Source organism: Porites lutea, chromosome 13 (assembly GCF_958299795.1).
Source record: "Porites lutea chromosome 13, jaPorLute2.1, whole genome shotgun sequence".
Classification (NCBI taxonomy): Eukaryota; Metazoa; Cnidaria; class Anthozoa; order Scleractinia; family Poritidae; genus Porites; species Porites lutea.
The window spans coordinates 6124058-6142615 of record NC_133213.1 but is presented as its reverse complement, the minus strand read 5'-3'; the positions used below and the strand labels follow the sequence as shown (position 1 = coordinate 6142615).

Sequence of the window (18558 nt, the reverse complement as noted above, 5' to 3'; positions counted from 1 at the left end):
GCCGCTTGGAGAGCCGCTTGGCCCAGCCTCCCACGCAGACCTGTTCACAGGTTCATCACGCGTTCCTGATGGGGGAGGGGAATTGCGTGACGAGCCAAAAGATCGTCTGCTTGGCCGGCCAATGGGTTGGCGGCTTTTATTTTCTTTTTCCGAATTTCGGATTCAGAGATTGTAGATTCATCCATTTTTAGAGTCCCCGGATATTGAAAGCTTTGAGTGTAATAAAATTCGAACCGTAGATCCCTTACTGCGCTGTTCACGAACACGCGAACTCTAAAGTTCAAAAGCCGCCTTCGCGTTTTTTGCTGCAGTCAATCATAATTACGGTCACAAGCAACGAACCTTGAAACACAGAAACACACAAAACGGATCGCAACCTCGTTCCCAGGGTCTCTCATCTTCCCGCCCAGATGAGAGACCCTGGGAACGAGGTTGAACGGATCGGAGCCCTTTTGAACCCATTCTCGTCCCCAGAGCCCGTCGTTTCTTGGCCACGTGGTCTAAATTAAGCCGAGTGGCTCTGGGGACGAGAATGTTTCGAATCCGTGTAAGTAAAGTTCTGTTTCCTGAAAGATGATGGACGGCAGCGAAAAACGCAATTGAGCTCCAGAGTTCGCGTGTTTTTGAAAAACACAGTAACTCCGTGCCACGTTTCGACAGCTTGTCAACACAAAGAATCATTGTTGTCGAAAGGTTTTTTTTAATTATTATTATTTCAACGTTTCTAGACTACGAGTAGTTCCCCATTTGTCTTTGTGCACTAGCTATTTCAACCCATAAAGAAAAAAATCAGTGAAGCCTAAGCCATATAATGACAGGACAGCTAAAAAGTTAAATTCAACTATGCAAATTGGTTCTCTCAGGTCACCGCTACTTTGCCATGAAATCTTGTCCTTTAACTTTGCCATTGATTACGCCTTTTCGACCACTTCAGTTAAAACTGGTCTTCGTTATTTACCGAGCGAAAATATTAGTAACAAACATAACAAATACAGTAAAACTAGGCCTACTTTACCCACTTAAAGAAATTACAACGCGCCTGTGGATTTGAACTGTGTCCCTGTGGCTTAGCGCAGCAATAAAACTGTTTTCCCTGATTAGGGCCTTTAACCTTCACAGTTCTTAGAACACATGGTTCTTTGTGCCCACTGCAAAGGGGTGCTGGGCGGGGCCCCGTTAGAATAGTCTTCCACAGAGCCACTTCAGCTTTCCGTTTTTGTGAGCAGTCTTTGCTACTCGTGCTTTCTGTGCTGCCAGGGAGAACTATTCCCCCAGTTTGCGAATTGCTGTCAACAGAAGTTGAATCATCTTTGGCTGTGTGACGACATACCGATCTGTCTGAAGAATTTATCTCTTGATCAGCAAATTTTTTAGGTTGACCGACATTTGCTACACTGTTATTTCCTAAAGTAGGTGTGCTCTTAGGTAGTTCAGAAGATTTTGACGTGCAAGACGCATGATCATGACTGGCTTCATATCCACTCCAAGAATCGATTGTTTCCGTAGCTTTTTTCTCAGATGAAACATGCCTACTTGGTCTTGAAAAAAAGCTAAACAAGTTTGTCTTCGGCTGGCTTACAGCTTTTGTTTTTGTTCCAGCAGTTTTTTGGCGTTTTACTTTGTTTTTCTCATCACCAAACGAAGCACTACGCTTCAATGACATCCCTTCCCGTGATTCGTTATTTCCGGAAGTGGGTTGACTTGAAGCTCTAGTCTTCCCTGAGTGCTTCGCAAAGTACTCTTTAAGTTTCTGTTGCTTTCCAGCAAACTCAGGCATGTATTTGGTACAAAGCGCAGGGGCTTTAGACGCACCTTGGAAACTTGTCTTTAAAATTGCAACAACAGGACAGTGGTCAGACCCATCAACATCCGGTCTTATCACACAATCTTTAAACTCTTTCCTCACAAGTTCCACGTCTGCGAAAATGTAATCTATTCTTGTGCCATAGTTTGTCTGTCGAGCACTAGTAACTGTGCACCAGTTTGTATAGGCGCCGCGCTCTGTGGGGTGGAAGTAACGAAAGGTGTCGATAAACATCTTTCCTTTTACCGGAAGTAAGTGCGAATTTTCCCCAGCTGGTGGTTCAACTGGAGCATCATGTGGCAAAAGGAAGTGATTCAACCACTGCCGCCCTGGATGAGTGTTAAACACGTCCTAAAAACAGAACAAAAACAACCAAAAAAAAGTTTACATTTGAAAACCTTTGTAGCAGACTTTTATTGACTAGAAAGGATCGGGGGGCAAATTTACAACCCTTTGACCCTCGGTGCTTGGCCTGGACTATTTCACTGCTGAATAAGCCACTGTTGTGTGGTCCCACGGTACACATACCAAGGCTGTTGAGGCGGTCCTCGATAATGCCATGTGTACCCAACAAGAAACCAGAAGAAAACTGGCAGAATAAGGAGCTTAGGAGGACAAAATGTTCCCTTTAGCCTGGTAAAAGAACATCTTCCAATGTATCTCAAGATAGTATTTGCTCTTCTTACAAAGTTGCAGTACTCACATGGTAGGGTCCACCACCTGCTTCTTGGGTTGAGCAAAATTGGCTTGAAGGATGGATCAACCCAAAATGATCACACACCTTCATTAATTGGCAATGTCACTCACGGCATAAAGATAAAAGTTATTATTTTACATATATATTTTTCACTAGAAATAAAGACATCGGATGATGGCTATGATGACGATGATGATGATGATGATGATGATGATGATAATGATGATGATAAATAAACAAGATACATGTAGTCACAGGTACTATATAATTCCTTTAAAAGGGAAAGTACTTGATTATCTAGGATCAGTACATGTAAATTTAATTCCCTGAAAATAAACTATTGATTCAGTGAGCACCATTTTTTACCTCTTCATCAGGATCACAGTGGTCAATCATTTTGTGTGCTGTGTTTATGTCACCTAGAACTATCACATGCCTACAACAAACACAAACCAACATAAAGATTATGAAAGAGCCACACCACCTGGCAAATCTTGTAGTGCAGGGAGTAAACAAATAAATAAGGGGCCTGAAGGGGACATGCAAGTTGTCAACTTGTTCACATCTCAAGCCAAGATTTCAAGTTGTTGAGATTTCAAGATGTCGAGACTTTGTCAAGATCTGCCTAAACATAGTAGAAAGTGTGTGTAGTCCAAGAAATCCAACTAATTCCTCTCGCCAGTAGTTCAAAAGCTGGAATTAAAGGGTAATGCTATCTACTGGCTGCAGTATCCACTGGATAAAGATCTGTCGGACTGCGAATAACATTATCCACCTATTGAGCAACTACATATGTGGCCTAACGTATTCTCTCACAAGCTCATGCAAGGCAAATATTATTGGAGGAAGAATTGAACAGTTGGATTATTAGAAGTCAATTTTTAGTTTCATTCCAGACAATTCATTAGTTCACCTGGAAATGCAGTCCTGAAAAATTAATGGTTCTCCAGGGATGGCAAGGCAAGGTAAAAAATAATAACATTTATTAATAAATATAATGTACCTTCTTCCATTGACAAGTGCCTCAGCTCTTTCTTGCAGCAATTTATAAAATCTTAGCTTAAAGTTCACTCTATCTTTGTTCTCCTTGTCTGCTCTGGGACAATACACATTAATGATAACAACATTCTTGCAATCAGGGAAACTATGCTCTGTAAGGACAGCACGACCTTCAGCATCTAAAGCTTCTAACTCTTCAGAAGTGAAGTCAGAGGTGCTACCATAACAGCCTATAGAGGGCTGTGGGGTAAGGGAAGCTGAGAGGCCCTCTTCTGCAGCAACAGGTGTCACTGAATCACGGCAAAATGTGGCCACACCTTTTAACATAATTGAATTAGTTATCTAACATTAATACATGTGTACAGCAATCCTTGTAATCAGTACTGTAAATGATTTAATAGATGCTGGGGTCATTTCTTTATTTTGGAGGTCTAAGGCTACAGGGGGCACTTTAAAAAGAAAGGAATTTATTTTCATTTTTGTAACATCCTCTACATAAACTAATATCCTATTGGCAAATATATCAAGAGAGCTTGTTAACAGTGGAATATCTTGTACATCAGCTATCCATATCACTCTTTCAACTCTCAATCAATGCGCAATGCACAAACTTTTTTTTCTCTTTTTGACAGCAAGAAACAGAAAAAAAATTATTGAGTGATAATAATAATAATAACAGAAGAATACCTCTGTTATTTACCCTCAGCAGTATTTATAGCACTATTGCTAGTGGGGGGTGAGCCTTTCTTCAGGTCAAATCCTTCCTGGCTGATGACTTTCATGAAAAATGAATATAAACCACTGACAAAATTAGTTGAGACACTTAACGCTCAAGAGCCTTTCTGACGTTTTGAATGTTTCAATTGTGGACTCCAAAAGGCAAAAATGAAGCTTTCCTCACCCACCCTTCCACTTAATAGTGTACTGTTCCACTGTTTGAGCAATTAACAGTGCAACGTTGGATGGAGAAGAAGGGGAGGGGTGTGGATTGTTTGGTTCTCTGAAGTAACCCATTTAAGGAGTGACTTTGTCTTCAAGTAAAAGAAAAAATCCCAGTCTTTAAGTTGCTGGTATTCGAGCAGAGCAACAAATTGAAATGCTTTCACTTATGCCTCACCTGAGTAGCCTGTTTTAACTTTGGAGAAGCTAAAATAGGCATTGTATCCATCTACAATAGCAGTTACTTCATCCAGCATTTCACCTGGAAAATACCAACAATAACTTGAGTGAAATTTATAAGCATTGCCAAATGGCACCCATTGATAAGTGTAGGCTGTAAAATCACGAATCCCGTGACTGTTTGTGGACTCATAAAGGATGCCAACGTGTGTCGTGTCCTTTGAATCTCTGAGTGAAGTGTTAGCTAATTGTTTCTATCAAACAAAGATAATTCAACTTCATCGCGAGAAACTTTCATGCTACCCTCCTTTTTGGAGGAACTGCATTCGCTCAACTTGTAACTTATTTTGACTCTAATGACACGTTTCAATAGGCGTCATTCCGCAGTGTCATCAATCCTAAGTTACCGGGTAAGAAGGTAATAGAATAGTCTAGCATCTGGTCAGACTGGTCAGAGAACTCCCAACCCCACCCAATGTCACGTTGAAAAACTGAGCCTAAACCAAGCAGTTCTTAAACCTGGGAAAGGGGGGCTACTGCCATATATGGGCTATATCGATGTGTGCTGCTGTGAGGGCTATGGTATTTATTAATAAGCAGTTTAGTCTGGTATAAAATTTGGGTCTAGAATAAGGTATATTTTTTCAGGAAGCTGATCAATTGGTTAAAGACGTTAATTTAGACTTGATAAACTGGAAACTGACTGGTACAAAAATGAAAACACAAATTCAAATTTACCCTCAACTCAGTTTAACAGCAAAGAAAACATTGATAGATGGAAAATAGTCACTGTAGTACAGGGAGGGGTATTAAGAGTGTAGTCAAGTACAGGTCAGCAAAATTGAACTGAACTAGCTCTGGTATAGGTTCCGGGATCCCAGCGGCACATCCCCACCCGAAAAAAAAAAACCTAAATTCCCCCCCCCCCCATCCCCCACCCCCCACAACCCCCTCGGGTTTCCAATGGGTCAGAACAAAACTTTATGAGCCCATGCCTGCAGTCAAATGTCAATTTTGCAAGACCCATTTCAAATGTGGGCCATTTGAAAGAAAGCTTCACTTTCCCAAAAGACCAAGTAACAACCGAATGATATTAATTAACAGGACCCTTCATTAAGGTTATCACTCACGGGTAACTTTCGTTTCTTGCAAACAAATAACATCAGCTTCAAGAGAGTCTAAGACTTCCTTCAACGATTTGTCTCTTCGAGCGGCACGAATTCCGTTGATATTCCACGTCAAAATCTTCATTTCTTTCCAATCAAGTGAATAGAAACAATTCTCACGATATTCCCGCGTTCGAAATGGATCAACCGATAATTGTGTCAGCGGTTGCCAGATATGCACAATTTTCCTTGTGTTTCAGGGCTCGAGGTGTCTAGTCCTGAGAGAGAAAAGAACTGAGAATATAAAAGTTTCGAAATTTCAAATAGGAAAGGGGAAGAGAATAAAGAGTTGAAAATAAATGAAAGACGTCTGGCCAATCTCGCACTTCTTTGCTTTTCTGCCTTCTCTGTCAGCTGCACAGCAGTGCTGAACAAAACACTCGCATGGCAAAGGGGTTTTCCGTGACGCGTGATGGGTGACAAATTATCAGCGTGATGCATGATCGGGCACAAATTAGCCATGTGAGGCGTGATTGGGCATAGCTGCCTATTTAGCTAGGCGGTGCCTGATTGGTGAATATCATTTGAAACCTGAAGGACAGACATTAAAACAGATTTTCAGGTCATCATTTTCTTTTCTACCCAAAGAGGACTCTGAAAGCACTATATTAGAGCTGATTCATTCAAGGGTTGATATGTTGCCATGCTAACTTACTGCAATTGCGCCTCATTTCCACACACAACTGTGTACTGTACTACCTGCCCTGGCAACAAAAGTTCCAAGGTATCTTGGGATCATATTTTCATGTTGGTTTGTTTTCTCCAGAGGCATTTTTGTCGTTCTCATTGACATCAACACAGCGCACAGTGTTCACTTAACTAAAGGTTACTGTATCCAGTGAGGTAGCTGTAAGCCTGGGGGGTGGGGTGGGATGATATACACTCTTGGGAATCTTTGAAGAGGGTGTGCTGCATGGCTAGTTCAAATCCTGACAATATTTCAGACCAAAAAAGTTCATTTTCCACACCTATTTTCAGACCCGGGGGGGGGGAGGTTGGCGAGTTGTTTAAACGTTGGATAGTGCTATCCATCGGATAAATCACTATCAGCTACTATCCAGCGGATTAGTATTAGGGAAGCTAATTGCTATCCGGCCTTTCAACAACCGCCGCTAAGAAATCGTGTCATCATTTCTTAGATTGAAACCCCACTAAAAAGATTTCTTGAACCCCATTTCAAATTGGTATAAAACTCTTTCTTTCGTATTCATTTTAATTGACAAGATAAATACGTGTAGACTTTCCCGTAGTTCTCTGAAAATCCATACCCGATTCCAGACCAAATTAGGCAGAAAGTGTACACCCATTTTCAGACCCAAGCGATACAAAAACTATATACCCTTTGCTGGGGGCGGGCGGGGGGGAAGGGTCCACATGGCTCGAAGATATTAGCACTTGAGTGCTACACTGTAAATTCGAGGGTAAATAAAGTTTATTGATTGATTGATTGATTGATGACACTGCCTACATGTAAATGGATTATGTAAGAGAGTAACCCAGGATTGGAAAGCAGTCTATAATCATGTACTTTCCCTTCGAAGGGACTATTATGAGAGTTACTGTTTTCGTTTATCATCATCATCATCAGAATCACCGCCATCAACATCAATAAGGCCATCATCATCGCCCTTGTAATATTTTTATTGACAAAGGTGCAAAAGTTACATTTTTTGACATTTTTATGTCACTGCGATAAAATGAAGTGATTTTATATTCTTAGTTACATAGCTACACGTTTAAACATTCATAATCGTTAGCCGGTTGAATATTTCCACTGAGGGGTTTCTTGCCGGAATCCTAGTGTAGACAAGAGAATTGGAGAATGCATCGTTATTAAATTCAATGGTGAAAACTTCAATATTCAGAGCTTATTTTCGTCCGAGACAACAGGAAACTTCTCTTCATCGATCTCTGTTTGATTTCGTTTCATGGTTGCAACGCGACATATCGGGTCATCAGGTCCGACAGGATACTTGTTCGACCAGTATAAGTAATACACCCAAACGTTCATCTTGGTGAACTTCGTCAGCTGTAAATAAATAAATAAATAAATAAATAAATAACTTAAGATTTGGAGGTAGCACATCCACAAAGTGGTTCTTCGTCTACCTGATTCCTGGTTGAATTGGAATTTGAAAATGTTGGTTTTTGAGAAAGAGAGGAAAACCGGAGTACCCGGAGAAAAACCTCTCGGAGCGAAGGAGAGAACCAACAACAAACTTAACCCACATATGGAAAGAAAAAGACATCAAAGTCCTAATAAAAACTTTTTTTTTTTGTAATGTTACCGTTATGAGCTCGAAATAAATGACTGATTTTGTTTTGCCAGTTTGTTTGTTTGTATTGCATTATGTTGTTGTTTGTTGTTTTTTTTTTTAAGTAATCGTATATTTGACAAATTCTCATTTGTTATTTTTTTCGGTATATGATACGTTTAAAATCAGTCCATCCCCTAGGAAATTAACCTGCGAGCAAGTTCTCGGCATTTGGGGGATATCGTGAAAAGTAGACGTGCGAGAGGCACGCAAGAGGAGACGCGAAAGCGGGGGTTGGCGTGGGGGGGGGGGGGGGGAGGAGGAGAGCTCTCTCCTTTCGCTCGCTCGCTCGCGCGTTCTCGCGCGGCTCGTCCAAACAAGAGAGCTGGCTCGCATGAACTCAGTATCTATTATATACTACTCTAGTGTCGGATATGTGCACCCCTAACGTCTCAGAAGTTTGAATTCTATGCCCGCTGTATCAATACTAAAGGCCAGACTTTTCGCTGGAAGCAATACATAATTTGGAGGTTTTGATGCTAAGAATGGGGTCCACCATCCTCGGAGACCCAAGGGGCAGTTAGCCGGGACGATAAAATGTTCGTGGTGAAAGTTTACTGCCCCTGGGTCTCCGAGGATGGGGGTCCACTTGTCCACTTTACATTTCGCAACAACATGATATCTATCGTGACCAACTGAGTCAAAATTTGTTATGTCAGACGGCACCCTACCTAGCCTCCCCAAGGTGTAATTTACGCGAGCAAAAGCAGGAGGTTGGGAACTTGCCTAGTGACGAGGCAAGCTGGGAACATGGCTGATTCGGTAATCGGAGATAAGTGATTTACATCTGCAAAGTTTTGTAGTCAAAGTTTAGTTTGCCGTAATTCACAATGACCTTAATTAAAAAAAAAAACTCACGTCAAGATCTTTGCAGTTGGTGTCTTTCATTTGAGAGGCACTGCACTCCAGATTCTTATCCACAGGTATTAACAGCTCGTAATAACCAGGAGGACTTGTGCATTCTTCCTCGCCCATCATCAAGCCTGAATCGACTAGACCATTTAAGGAGTGACTGCACATCGGTTTCCAGCGATCGTCATTCTCTTCGACACAGAACGCTGAAACCCAGGACAAGAGAGAATATGTAGAAAAAGAAATGTAATTTAATTCGTCTTCACAACAGCTTTGACAGAGAATTAATCAACTTGTACAGTACTCAGCGCCTTAAAATAACTGAGGCCAGTTTGCTGCCTTTGTTATGACATGGAGAGAAGCTCTGAATGTTAAAATATGGTACTAAAGACGTTCAACTATTCTCGGATACGGACGAAATTCGTGTATGGCCACATCTCGTGTGGAACCGGAGTAAAAGAATTGATTCGCCAACACTGTGTTGATTTATCTTCGCGAATTTCAAAAAACAAGTTAACCCTCGCACGTATATACAAATTCATACCCCCACTGTGGTACAGGTGGAATGGGAAGGTTGATGGAACCCTTCCCCGGAGATTTTGATATGTTGCAGTATTTCAAAACGATTTTCCCTGTGACGAAAGCAACAATGGTCGCCATCTTGTCCTCCATTTTGGATTTGACCAAGAATTAGAAATCAGATTAAAACCGCAATAAACGGTAATTTTTGTGCTTCACATGTAAAATAACACATAAATAAGCCCTTTGCATCATTTCGTCCACAAGCATTACATTTATTGTTGAAAGAAGTTGAAAAAACATGCATTTTCACCCAAAAAATGGCTTGACCACCCGCTACTTATCACGTCATAAACATAGTAACTGACCATCACTAAACTTGTCTCAAAATGCGCGCGAGAAATAAACGAACAGCTACGTCAGGTGCTGATGTTTTATCTTCTTGGAAAAAAAACTCAAACAGCCTCAAAACAGCCTTGTAAGTCCAAGGATTAAGATGGCAAGGTTGCTACAAAAGAACCATATGTATATTATTTCTATTTAATTCTGCCTTACAAGAACTTCTCCCCTCTTGCTTTGCTTTTCGACACTTCCCTTCATTACTAATGGTAAAGCGATCAAACTTGAAATCTCTGAAATCGGTAACTGGCTGACGGTAAGTCTTCATCTTGTTGTCACCCGCAAGGAAGTGAGATCCGCTTAGATGACGCACTCTCAGATGAATTTTGTCAGGTATATTTTTATCTTGCTTTTCAGAATCTGGCGAACCATAGAGCTCAATGTACATCTAAAAGATAAAAAAATCAATAGCTCAACATCCAGGGACATCACCACAACTTATCATGACATTATCTCTAGTACGTTCATAAATTCTTTGCCATGGCCTGTAAGACTAGCCCGCGGATAACAAAGCTTCTTTAAAGTTCTCTTTAATTTTGTTTTAATGATTTTGAGTTAAGATTTCGTTTGTCAGTAGCTGTTCATTTCAGTTTTTTTTCTTCCGGAGTGCAAGTCCCAGTGACAAAGAATTCGGAATCCAGTACCAGGAATCCAGAATCCACGGCATGGAATCCAGAAACCAAGACTGTTGTGGATTCCTTTAAATAGGACAAAAATGTCACTGAAAATCCAGGATCGTTTGGCACCAATAAGACAAAGATATACCCTTTTATGAGCATGCGCATTTCCAAGGTAGGCATGGCTAAATCTTAATATTTAACTGATAAAATATTTAGGCTTTGAAAACAAATAACATGCAGCAAACAAATTATTTTGTACAAGTCAGTCACCTCTCGCATAACGCATACTTTTACATCTACACAGACGGCACCTCACTAAAACGGATACTTTCTTACCTTTCATTTGTCTGCTACACAGCCGTTTTTAGTGTTGTCACGCAAGGGAGGAGTGTTGACACTAAAAACGGCTGTGTAGCAGATTAACCTTTCATTAGTCACTTTCTAAGTAACTCTATACAAGATGGACACCTCTCTGACTATTTTGATATAAAAATTTGTCCACCTTGAAAAGGAGTTAACTTCCCAAACAAAATATCCCCCCCCCCTCAAAAAAAAAAAACTTAAAGAGAACTATCACTATGTTTTCCCCATAACTGATGTATAATTTAGTACCCAGGTTATGCTTACTTTTATCAGTCGCGCGTTGTAACACGTCTGGCAAATTTCATTTTCCTCGATACTGAATTTTGTGAAACCTTGCTGGAGATCTTGGAACATCTACAAAATTAGAAACAAGATATCATTTTAATAATACATAAAAAAAGCCAGGACTTTCTTCGGAGATAACATGAAACAACTTCGTGATTGGTTTAATATGGAGCTTAAATTCGCGCGCCTGAGAAGGTATTTGGGTCGATTGGCCTTTATAGCGGAGCTGCACGCACACGCAAAGCGTGCGCGAGCGGAGTCCCATAGCTAAGAAAATTTGGTTATCTGTCCATCCGAGAAATGTTGGTCCGTCCGCACCACAAGGTAACCAATGTAAAATCTCATGCTTTCTACCTAGTGTGGGAGCCTGCAACCTGATATTGCAAATCCATGTTGTAGTCAGTTGACAGCTGTCAAAATTGGGTTTCCGCTGGCAAGAATTACATGACCATGTTGCGGGCTCAGGTGTCGACTCGTCGAGGTTACGTGTTTTTTTTTCTGAAGTTATCAGCTGACAAGTAACTAGTTTTTAACTGATCGCAGACTTAACTCCAAGTGGATTTCTTTGCGATGGTTGTAAGTTTATTGTTTGAAGTAAATTATGAATTTATTAACGGGAACCTCGCTCTTATCCTTGGTTAAATCTATCCATCGTCATTAGGTCCTTCATTACGCATGATCTGCGAGTTATACACGGAGCTGCACGGTAAGTTTATTTAAACTTTAGGCTTCACATTTTTGTTTTGTAGGTAGAATTTTAGTTCTTTGTGAATTATTGACTGAGCTTTTTTAAATTAAGTATCATTACAGCAAAACAGAAACTGGTTTTAATGCTCAAACTAAAACTTTACCTGTTTGTTGTACTTCTTAGTAAAATTCCATTTATGGACGCTTGTAGTATATTTCAGTTTAGTGAAACATACTTGAACTTTGTCTATAACTTCAGACAACTTTTGAAGTTCCTTCGTGAGTTCCACCGCTCCATTGAGTCGGCCGACGCCCAGTGCACTCTCTGAGGCAATCCTCCGGAACGAGCCAATCAAATCATCCAAATTCCACAATGTTTTGAATCCAAGGGCTTTCTGAAGTTCATAAAGCTTTATCATAAATGATCTTTCCAGCTGTTTGTATGTGCTGAGGAGATTATCCGTGAAGGTCTGTCGGAGGTCAGTGCTTAATGTGCCTTCAGAATAGAAATAAGCGTCTTCTCTAATAATATTCTCACAATTACAGAAAAAGCTTGTACTATAATAATTGATAATGACAATAACTTTTCCTGATACTATTCAATACTTCACCGACAATTTATATGCAAAATCACTTTTCATTTGTTATGATTATAGGCAGTTTAAGGAGTGTAGAATCTGGTAAATTAGAGACTTCGCGAGAGTGCGAGACCCTGGTTAAAAAGTAATTAATCGACTGATTAGAAATATAAAATAATACTGTATGCATGTATCCATGTACAATTTGTTAGCTAATAAACAGATATATTTATAAAATGACTAAAATTTAGCCATTTCCTAAACCTTTCCATTGTGCATTGTCTAACATAAATTAAAATAATATATAAACAATAACTTAAATACTTAATCATAGATAAGATATGTAAAGAGCGTTAGACCAAAGACCCTAAAATCGCAATCTCATATACCTTGCGACTTGCCGGCTTCTATAATTCCTGTTTCAGTCTCTTCGAGCATTGGAATATCAAAGTTGTAAGTTCCAATATTGTTATCAAGCTCCATAACTTTTCCTATCATGTCGATGCGGGCTCCTCCAACAATGAAGTATGACTCTATTTCCGCTTTCAGAGCAGCAACGTCCCGAGGCCGAGAAGCTTCGTCCAGTAGACAAACCAAGTCAGACGCCAACTTTTCTTTGCTTATTTCGAGGTTGGCCTAAAAGGTGAAAACAACAACAACAAACAAAACGAAATATAAACTAAAAAAAACCCAACAATTCAGGGAAGTTTGATAATTTGGGGGGGGGGGGGGAGGTGATAGGGGTCGGGAAGGAGTTAATTTCTTTCAGAACTCAAAGCGTCTATCTCCACATAGTGACAATCATTAGGCAGGTTTAGCAGAGACAACGCGACGGCAGTGATGACGGCGCGTGCAAATCTAAACGACATCTTGACCAATGGCAGAGCAGCAAATTGGGCACCAGAAGTCGCGTTTGGTCCTTTCCGCGCTTTCCCGTCGTCAGCTGACGTTCTCGTTCTGTTGCTGGGCTGATTTAGCAACAGAACGGGAACGTCAGTTGACGACGAGAAAGCGCGCGGAAAGGACTAAACGCGACTTTCGTTGCCAATTTGCCATTGTCATTGGTTTGATTTGCGAGCCGCGTCGTCAACTGACGTTCCCGTTCTGTTGCTAAATCAGCCTGCTAAATCACTTCCAACGGCACTCTAGTCGCTTCACATCATGCGTGGAAACCGGAACAAGTTATGCCTGATGGGCAACTTGCTTATGTTCTCCAGCCTTTTTTTGGCCACATTTTTCTACTCTGAAGTAGCCTGCGAAGCCGGCAGGATCGTTATTTAGCGTGAGCAAAGTTTTGGCAGAAGAATTGCGAAGCCGTTCAAAGAATGTGGAGGAGACGCTTTTTTGGAATTTTCTCACGTCTTCGGTGCTCGCTTCTCGCGGCAAAGCCACGAGGAGGGCGCCTTCACCGCCAATACTCTAGCACGCGCAAAAACGATTCCACCAGCTGCGCACGCTACTTTGAAGCGACCTTTGATTTAGTCACCGCACTATTCATGTAACAGGCATACTTCCCGTTCCGAATGAAAATTCGGAACCAGAACATGGGACGAAAGGATGCCGCTCTTTTTAGTCTCGGCTTAATTTCGGATTAAGTCCTTGGCTAAGGGTGAACAAAACTAAATTTTCTACTAACAACTTCGATACATGATTAAGAGGAAAGGTATGTGAATTAGCAAAGCAACTACCAAAGCGAAATGATCTAAAACCAATTCTTTTTGTATATGGAAATCAGTCTTGAGAATTTACATACGAATATCATATTCACATACAAATTCTGATAGGGACTTAACTGAGTATCTAAGATTAATTCTCATGTGTCTTTCATTTTATTGGTTACATACCTTCATAACTTCAGGAATTGCAGAGACCTCCACTTTATCAAAGTCAAAGTCACTAGAATCCTCCAAAGGCTCGTACTCTTCTCCAAATGTCAGCCATTTCTTGAGATTTCCACGAATGGTGTCAAGTGATCCGAGGCAGGGTTTGTTAATTTCGTAATCCATTACATACACAGCCGAATCAATAATTATAAGTGGATCTTTGCCTGCTATGGGCGCCGCGAACCCAGTAACTCCTTGGACTACCGCCATCAACTGCTCCTTGTCTAATTTCTCTTTGGTTTTCTCATAGCCTTCGGGTAACATGTTCATGATCCTCACAAGTATTTCCTCCATTCGCTGCTCTTGCGATTTGATGCCCTGCGAGAATTAACAAGAGACAATAATAATATATAGGTTTAGCAGGAGGTAAAAGAGGAGCTCCCGTTAGTACATTGCAATGGTTATTACTTGGACTTTAAAAAAACGGCCTTCCGGAATTTTTCTTTCTACAAAAAAAGAAACAGAATTGGGCTTGAGCCTGCGATTAATTAATAGCTAATACCTAGTCAGAAGAATACTACAAAAACATATGAACCAAATGAGTGAGACTGCTTGCAGTCCCGCTTTCTCTCTTAAAATCCGTCTTGTTTTTATCTCAGCCATTCCGCTCGGCAGACCGGTGCTCTCACGGACTAAGCTAACCTGGCGGCGGTGATATCCATGCATTGTAAGTACCTTAATATACATCCTTTTCTCACTTTCATCCAGGTCTCTGGCAGCGATAAGTCGGTTTTTCTGTGCTTTTACCTGCTCAGACGAAATTTCTGAAAATTTTGACGCCATCTGACCAAAAATAAAAATACATTAATGAAACTGATAAAGAATAGGAGAATTAGGAGAATAGATATTAAAACCTGCCACCACTTTTATTTATTTGTTTGTTTTTAATTTTCACAATTTTTCAAGATACAGTTCCCAGGAGACAAACGTAAACCCCCTTTCAGGATTAACCTTAGAACACGGCCGACATTTCCGAACGAGCGCATGCGGACAATCCTAGCCTCCGATCCCGCGCAGGCGTTTGAATTTTGTAGAGGAGCTCGTATTTCGTCCCTCCCCGCAAAAGGCCTGCTCAACCAGATCAACATTCCTTTCCCAAGGCTTAGCTAATCACGTTATTCCTTCGAAATTCTAGACGGTTGCCCTTGACCGCAGGTTAACCCGTCGATAATTACTCGATCTGCATGAAACACTGGCAAATTGCCTAATTTCACGTTTTGTGGAAGTGGTGAATGGAAGACATCGACTTTCATTTTCTTTTTCTGAACCTGAACGATGTGGAATAAGCTCGATAAGGTTTGAAGCAGTGCGAATTGACTTTTAAGTGTTGCTTCGTAGCCGTCGCCTTCCTACTTGCTTGAGCTCCCTAAGTGATGACATATGTCAATACCAAGACCTGTGTAGATTGTGGTGCGGCAAGGGATATTTGCTTCAACCAACCAGAAGCACTACCCAGTTATGGGTAATTGCACTTCATCAGTATGGAATTTCTGCGCTCGCTCCTCAGACGCCATTTTGAGCACAAACCAGTGGTAACGTCACGAAATGTCGGTTTTACTCTCAAGCAATTCCGGGTTTTCAAATGAGGCCACCTTTCTTGGAGGCGCCATTGCTCTAAACTCTCCTCCACAATCCTTTCTCTTTTCACTTTCTTTTCACTTTTTGGCTTAAACGTAAACCTGTGAAACCTGTAAACTATAGTCTTACCATAATATAATCAAAAAATATTAGTGGAACCTAGCTTTACTTATATTTTGCGGAGAACACTTGCTAATAAATATCCCTGCACTTCCCCGGTTATATCTTTAGTTTACCTGCTGAAAATTTTCATTGTTCTGCACGCTTGCAATAATGTCGTTGAATGTTTGTTCATAAACTTCAGCCGCTGATTTTATGGTTTGCACATCCTCATAAAACGCTTCCCATTTAATGAGAGGAACAAAAAGAGAGCTCTTTCCAAAAATGTCATATCCTTCTACATCTAAAAAGGCAAGTTTTCTTTCGGCGTCTGAAAAATATATATATATATATTTGACTGTAAATATTTATGTCATCCCTTTTCTGACTTGTATTTTATGGCCGAGTGGTACTGGGCACGGGAGAGGAGACAATTGTCATTACAGGAATCCCCCTCTGGGGTCGTACGTAGGTCATGTGTCTTATAAGCCCATCCAGGTCCTCGACATTTACCTTGATTGATTGTGGTGAAAATGAATTTAATATTGTAAGTTTGATGTATGCAAAAGTACAAAGGCTACTTCGATAAAAACGTTGCGGCGTTTTTTAATTTTTTTTACCTGTTTAGCGTTTCCGATGCAGCGTTTATAAAAATCACTTTTCTAAATCACAGACATCAATTACGATAAATTATTTCTGAACATTATGAAAAACAGAAAGATGTTGAAAGTTCCAGCATCACTCTTTCTTTTTTTTTATCATGAGAAAAAAATCGCAGTTGTCTGGGAGGTGGTGGAGGGTATAATCTTATAATTCTCAGACAAACACCGCTTTTTCTGGTTGGTTGGGGTGTATATTCGAGGGCGGCTTTTATTGTTAAGTTTGAATCCATCTGCGAAATGAATCCTGTGCGGCATTCTAATCTAGCAAATACGATACGTAAAGGACTAAAGGGCCTTTTTTGGACGTCATGGAATTAAAATGCCAAAACACCAAGATTCAAAGAAGTGGCTGCCTCACCATTTTTTCTCTCCAGTTGCCTTCTAGAAAAATGAATTACCTTTCCTGATCTGTTCCACATCATTTCTTCCAGTCGTCACATCTTTAATAAACCGCAAGGCATCTATACCCTTCTGATTGTTCCTGTCGCCTAGCAACAGATCCACAGCCTGTCTTCTGACGACGACTAAGAGTTCCGCTGGAATGCTTTTCTTGCTCACTTCGTCCAGTGTTCCTTTTTTTATAAGTGCCTCGCTGACTGCGCCATCCTCTCCTTTGACGTTTGGTGCTGATTAAAAAAAAGAATACATGTATGATACTTAACTTTCTTCAGCATTACAACTCCGCGATTTAGTTTTTTATCTTTTTCCTTTCTCCAGCTCTTCACGTCCTATATCTCCCTCTTCCAAAATACTTCTCTGCGTCTTTGTCTCCAACAACCCCCTTCTCTTCCTCCCTTCCCCTCAACTCTCTTCTCCTACTCCTCCTCCTTCTTCCTGACTTCCATCTACTTCTCCTCTTTAAAACATACTTACTCCCTCTACTCCCAATCTTTCTATCCTCCTCCGCCTCCTTCAAATCAAATCAAATCAAATATTTATTATATAAGAATACATAAAAGGAAACGTCAGCGGTTATCCCTATCGAGGACGCTCTTCCTGACTTTCATCTACTTCTCCTCTTTAAGATATACTTACTCCTTGTACTCTCTATCTTTCTATCCTTCTCCTCCTCCTCCTCCTTCTCTTCCTTACTTCCATCTACTTCTCCTCTTTAAAACATACTTACCCTTCCTACTTTCAATCTTTCTACCCTCCTCCTCTTTCTCTTCTTCTTGAACTCCTCTTCGTCTCTTGTTTAAAACTTACTAACTTACTTACTCACTTACTCATCCGCCTACTCCTCCCTCTCACCCTCCCACTTCCTCTTAATTATAATCTTCCTAATCCTCCTAATGCGTCTACTCCTACTTCTACTCCTAATCTTCCTACTCCCCCATCTTCCCCCTCGTCCTTCTCGTCATCCTCCTCCTGATCTTCACCTCCTCCTCATTTTAAAACTTACTTGATCCTGGAGCTCCATTTTTACCAGCGGGTCCATCAGCGGCCCTTGCAGTCTGCTTCCCGTCGCAAAAATCCTGATCCCAAAGACCGTTGAATTTAGCGTCAATGAAGCATTCAACTCCTCGCCCCCCTTGTCCACCGTTGCCACCTAACATCCAACATAACAACTAATCAATTAAGTAGAAAAAAATATACAACTGACTTAATTGTATTTCTTACGAAGTCATTAAATGTCTTCCAAATACTTATCACCTGGCATTAGGTTAGTTATTATCAGCGCTATATCTTAATAATGATCATCATCGTTATTTTTATTGTTATCGTTATCGTTAACCGTATTCGTTATTACAGAGATTAAGATTTACGTTTACGCCAAACGGCAGGCGCCAAATTGTACCACGTGACCAAGTTACCCCCTTATTTTCCGTTTACTCTTTTATTGCTTCTACACAAAAATAAGTAGTTTTCTGCCAGTTTTAACCATAGGAATCGTTGGGGTCTGTTTTTATCTGCTTATTTTCTATTCTGAGAA

General features: G+C 40.6%; 2 protein-coding genes and 1 long non-coding RNA gene across 3 annotated transcripts; all 3 read right to left on the bottom strand.

Moving 5' to 3' along the window:
• Positions 1-719: 719 nt before the first annotated feature.
• LOC140923668 (DNA-(apurinic or apyrimidinic site) endonuclease 2-like) lies at positions 720-5922 on the bottom strand. The gene is made up of 6 exons (XM_073373743.1): positions 5750-5922; positions 4618-4701; positions 3505-3817; positions 2868-2937; positions 1483-2155; positions 720-1353 (listed from the first exon to the last, which is right to left on the bottom strand). Exons 1-6 carry the CDS (start codon positions 5868-5870, stop codon positions 1007-1009), a joined length of 1608 nt encoding a protein of 535 aa, XP_073229844.1. The 5' UTR covers positions 5871-5922; the 3' UTR covers positions 720-1006.
• Positions 5923-9979: 4057 nt separating this feature from the next.
• LOC140922290 (uncharacterized) lies at positions 9980-15073 on the bottom strand. The gene is made up of 6 exons (XM_073372289.1): positions 14962-15073; positions 14248-14604; positions 12793-13039; positions 11990-12321; positions 11118-11207; positions 9980-10258 (listed from the first exon to the last, which is right to left on the bottom strand). Exons 1-6 carry the CDS (start codon positions 15067-15069, stop codon positions 9980-9982), a joined length of 1413 nt encoding a protein of 470 aa, XP_073228390.1. The 5' UTR covers positions 15070-15073.
• Positions 15074-16106: 1033 nt separating this feature from the next.
• On the bottom strand, positions 16107-18170 carry LOC140923669 (uncharacterized). Its single transcript, XR_012164169.1, has 3 exons — positions 18028-18170; positions 17024-17251; positions 16107-16294 (listed from the first exon to the last, which is right to left on the bottom strand). It is a non-coding gene; the product is annotated as an uncharacterized lncRNA (long non-coding RNA).
• Between the last annotated feature and the right edge of the window lie 388 nt (positions 18171-18558).

Coding starts and splice junctions, on each gene's coding strand:
- LOC140923668 (XM_073373743.1), bottom strand. CDS start 5,870: ATGAAGATTTTGACGTGGAATATCAACGGAATTCGTGCCGCTCGAAGA. Junction 2,938..3,504: donor GCACTTGTCAATGGAAGAAG/GTACATTATATT, acceptor TGTTTGTTGTAG/GCATGTGATAGTTCTAGGTG. Junction 2,156..2,867: donor ACTGTGATCCTGATGAAGAG/GTAAAAAATGGT, acceptor TTCTGTTTTTAG/GACGTGTTTAACACTCATCC.
- LOC140922290 (XM_073372289.1), bottom strand. CDS start 15,069: ATGGCGTCAAAATTTTCAGAAATTTCGTCTGAGCAGGTAAAAGCACAG. Junction 14,605..14,961: donor AGAAAAGGATGTATATTAAG/GTACTTACAATG, acceptor TAATTCTCGCAG/GGCATCAAATCGCAAGAGCA. Junction 13,040..14,247: donor CAATTCCTGAAGTTATGAAG/GTATGTAACCAA, acceptor TTCACCTTTTAG/GCCAACCTCGAAATAAGCAA.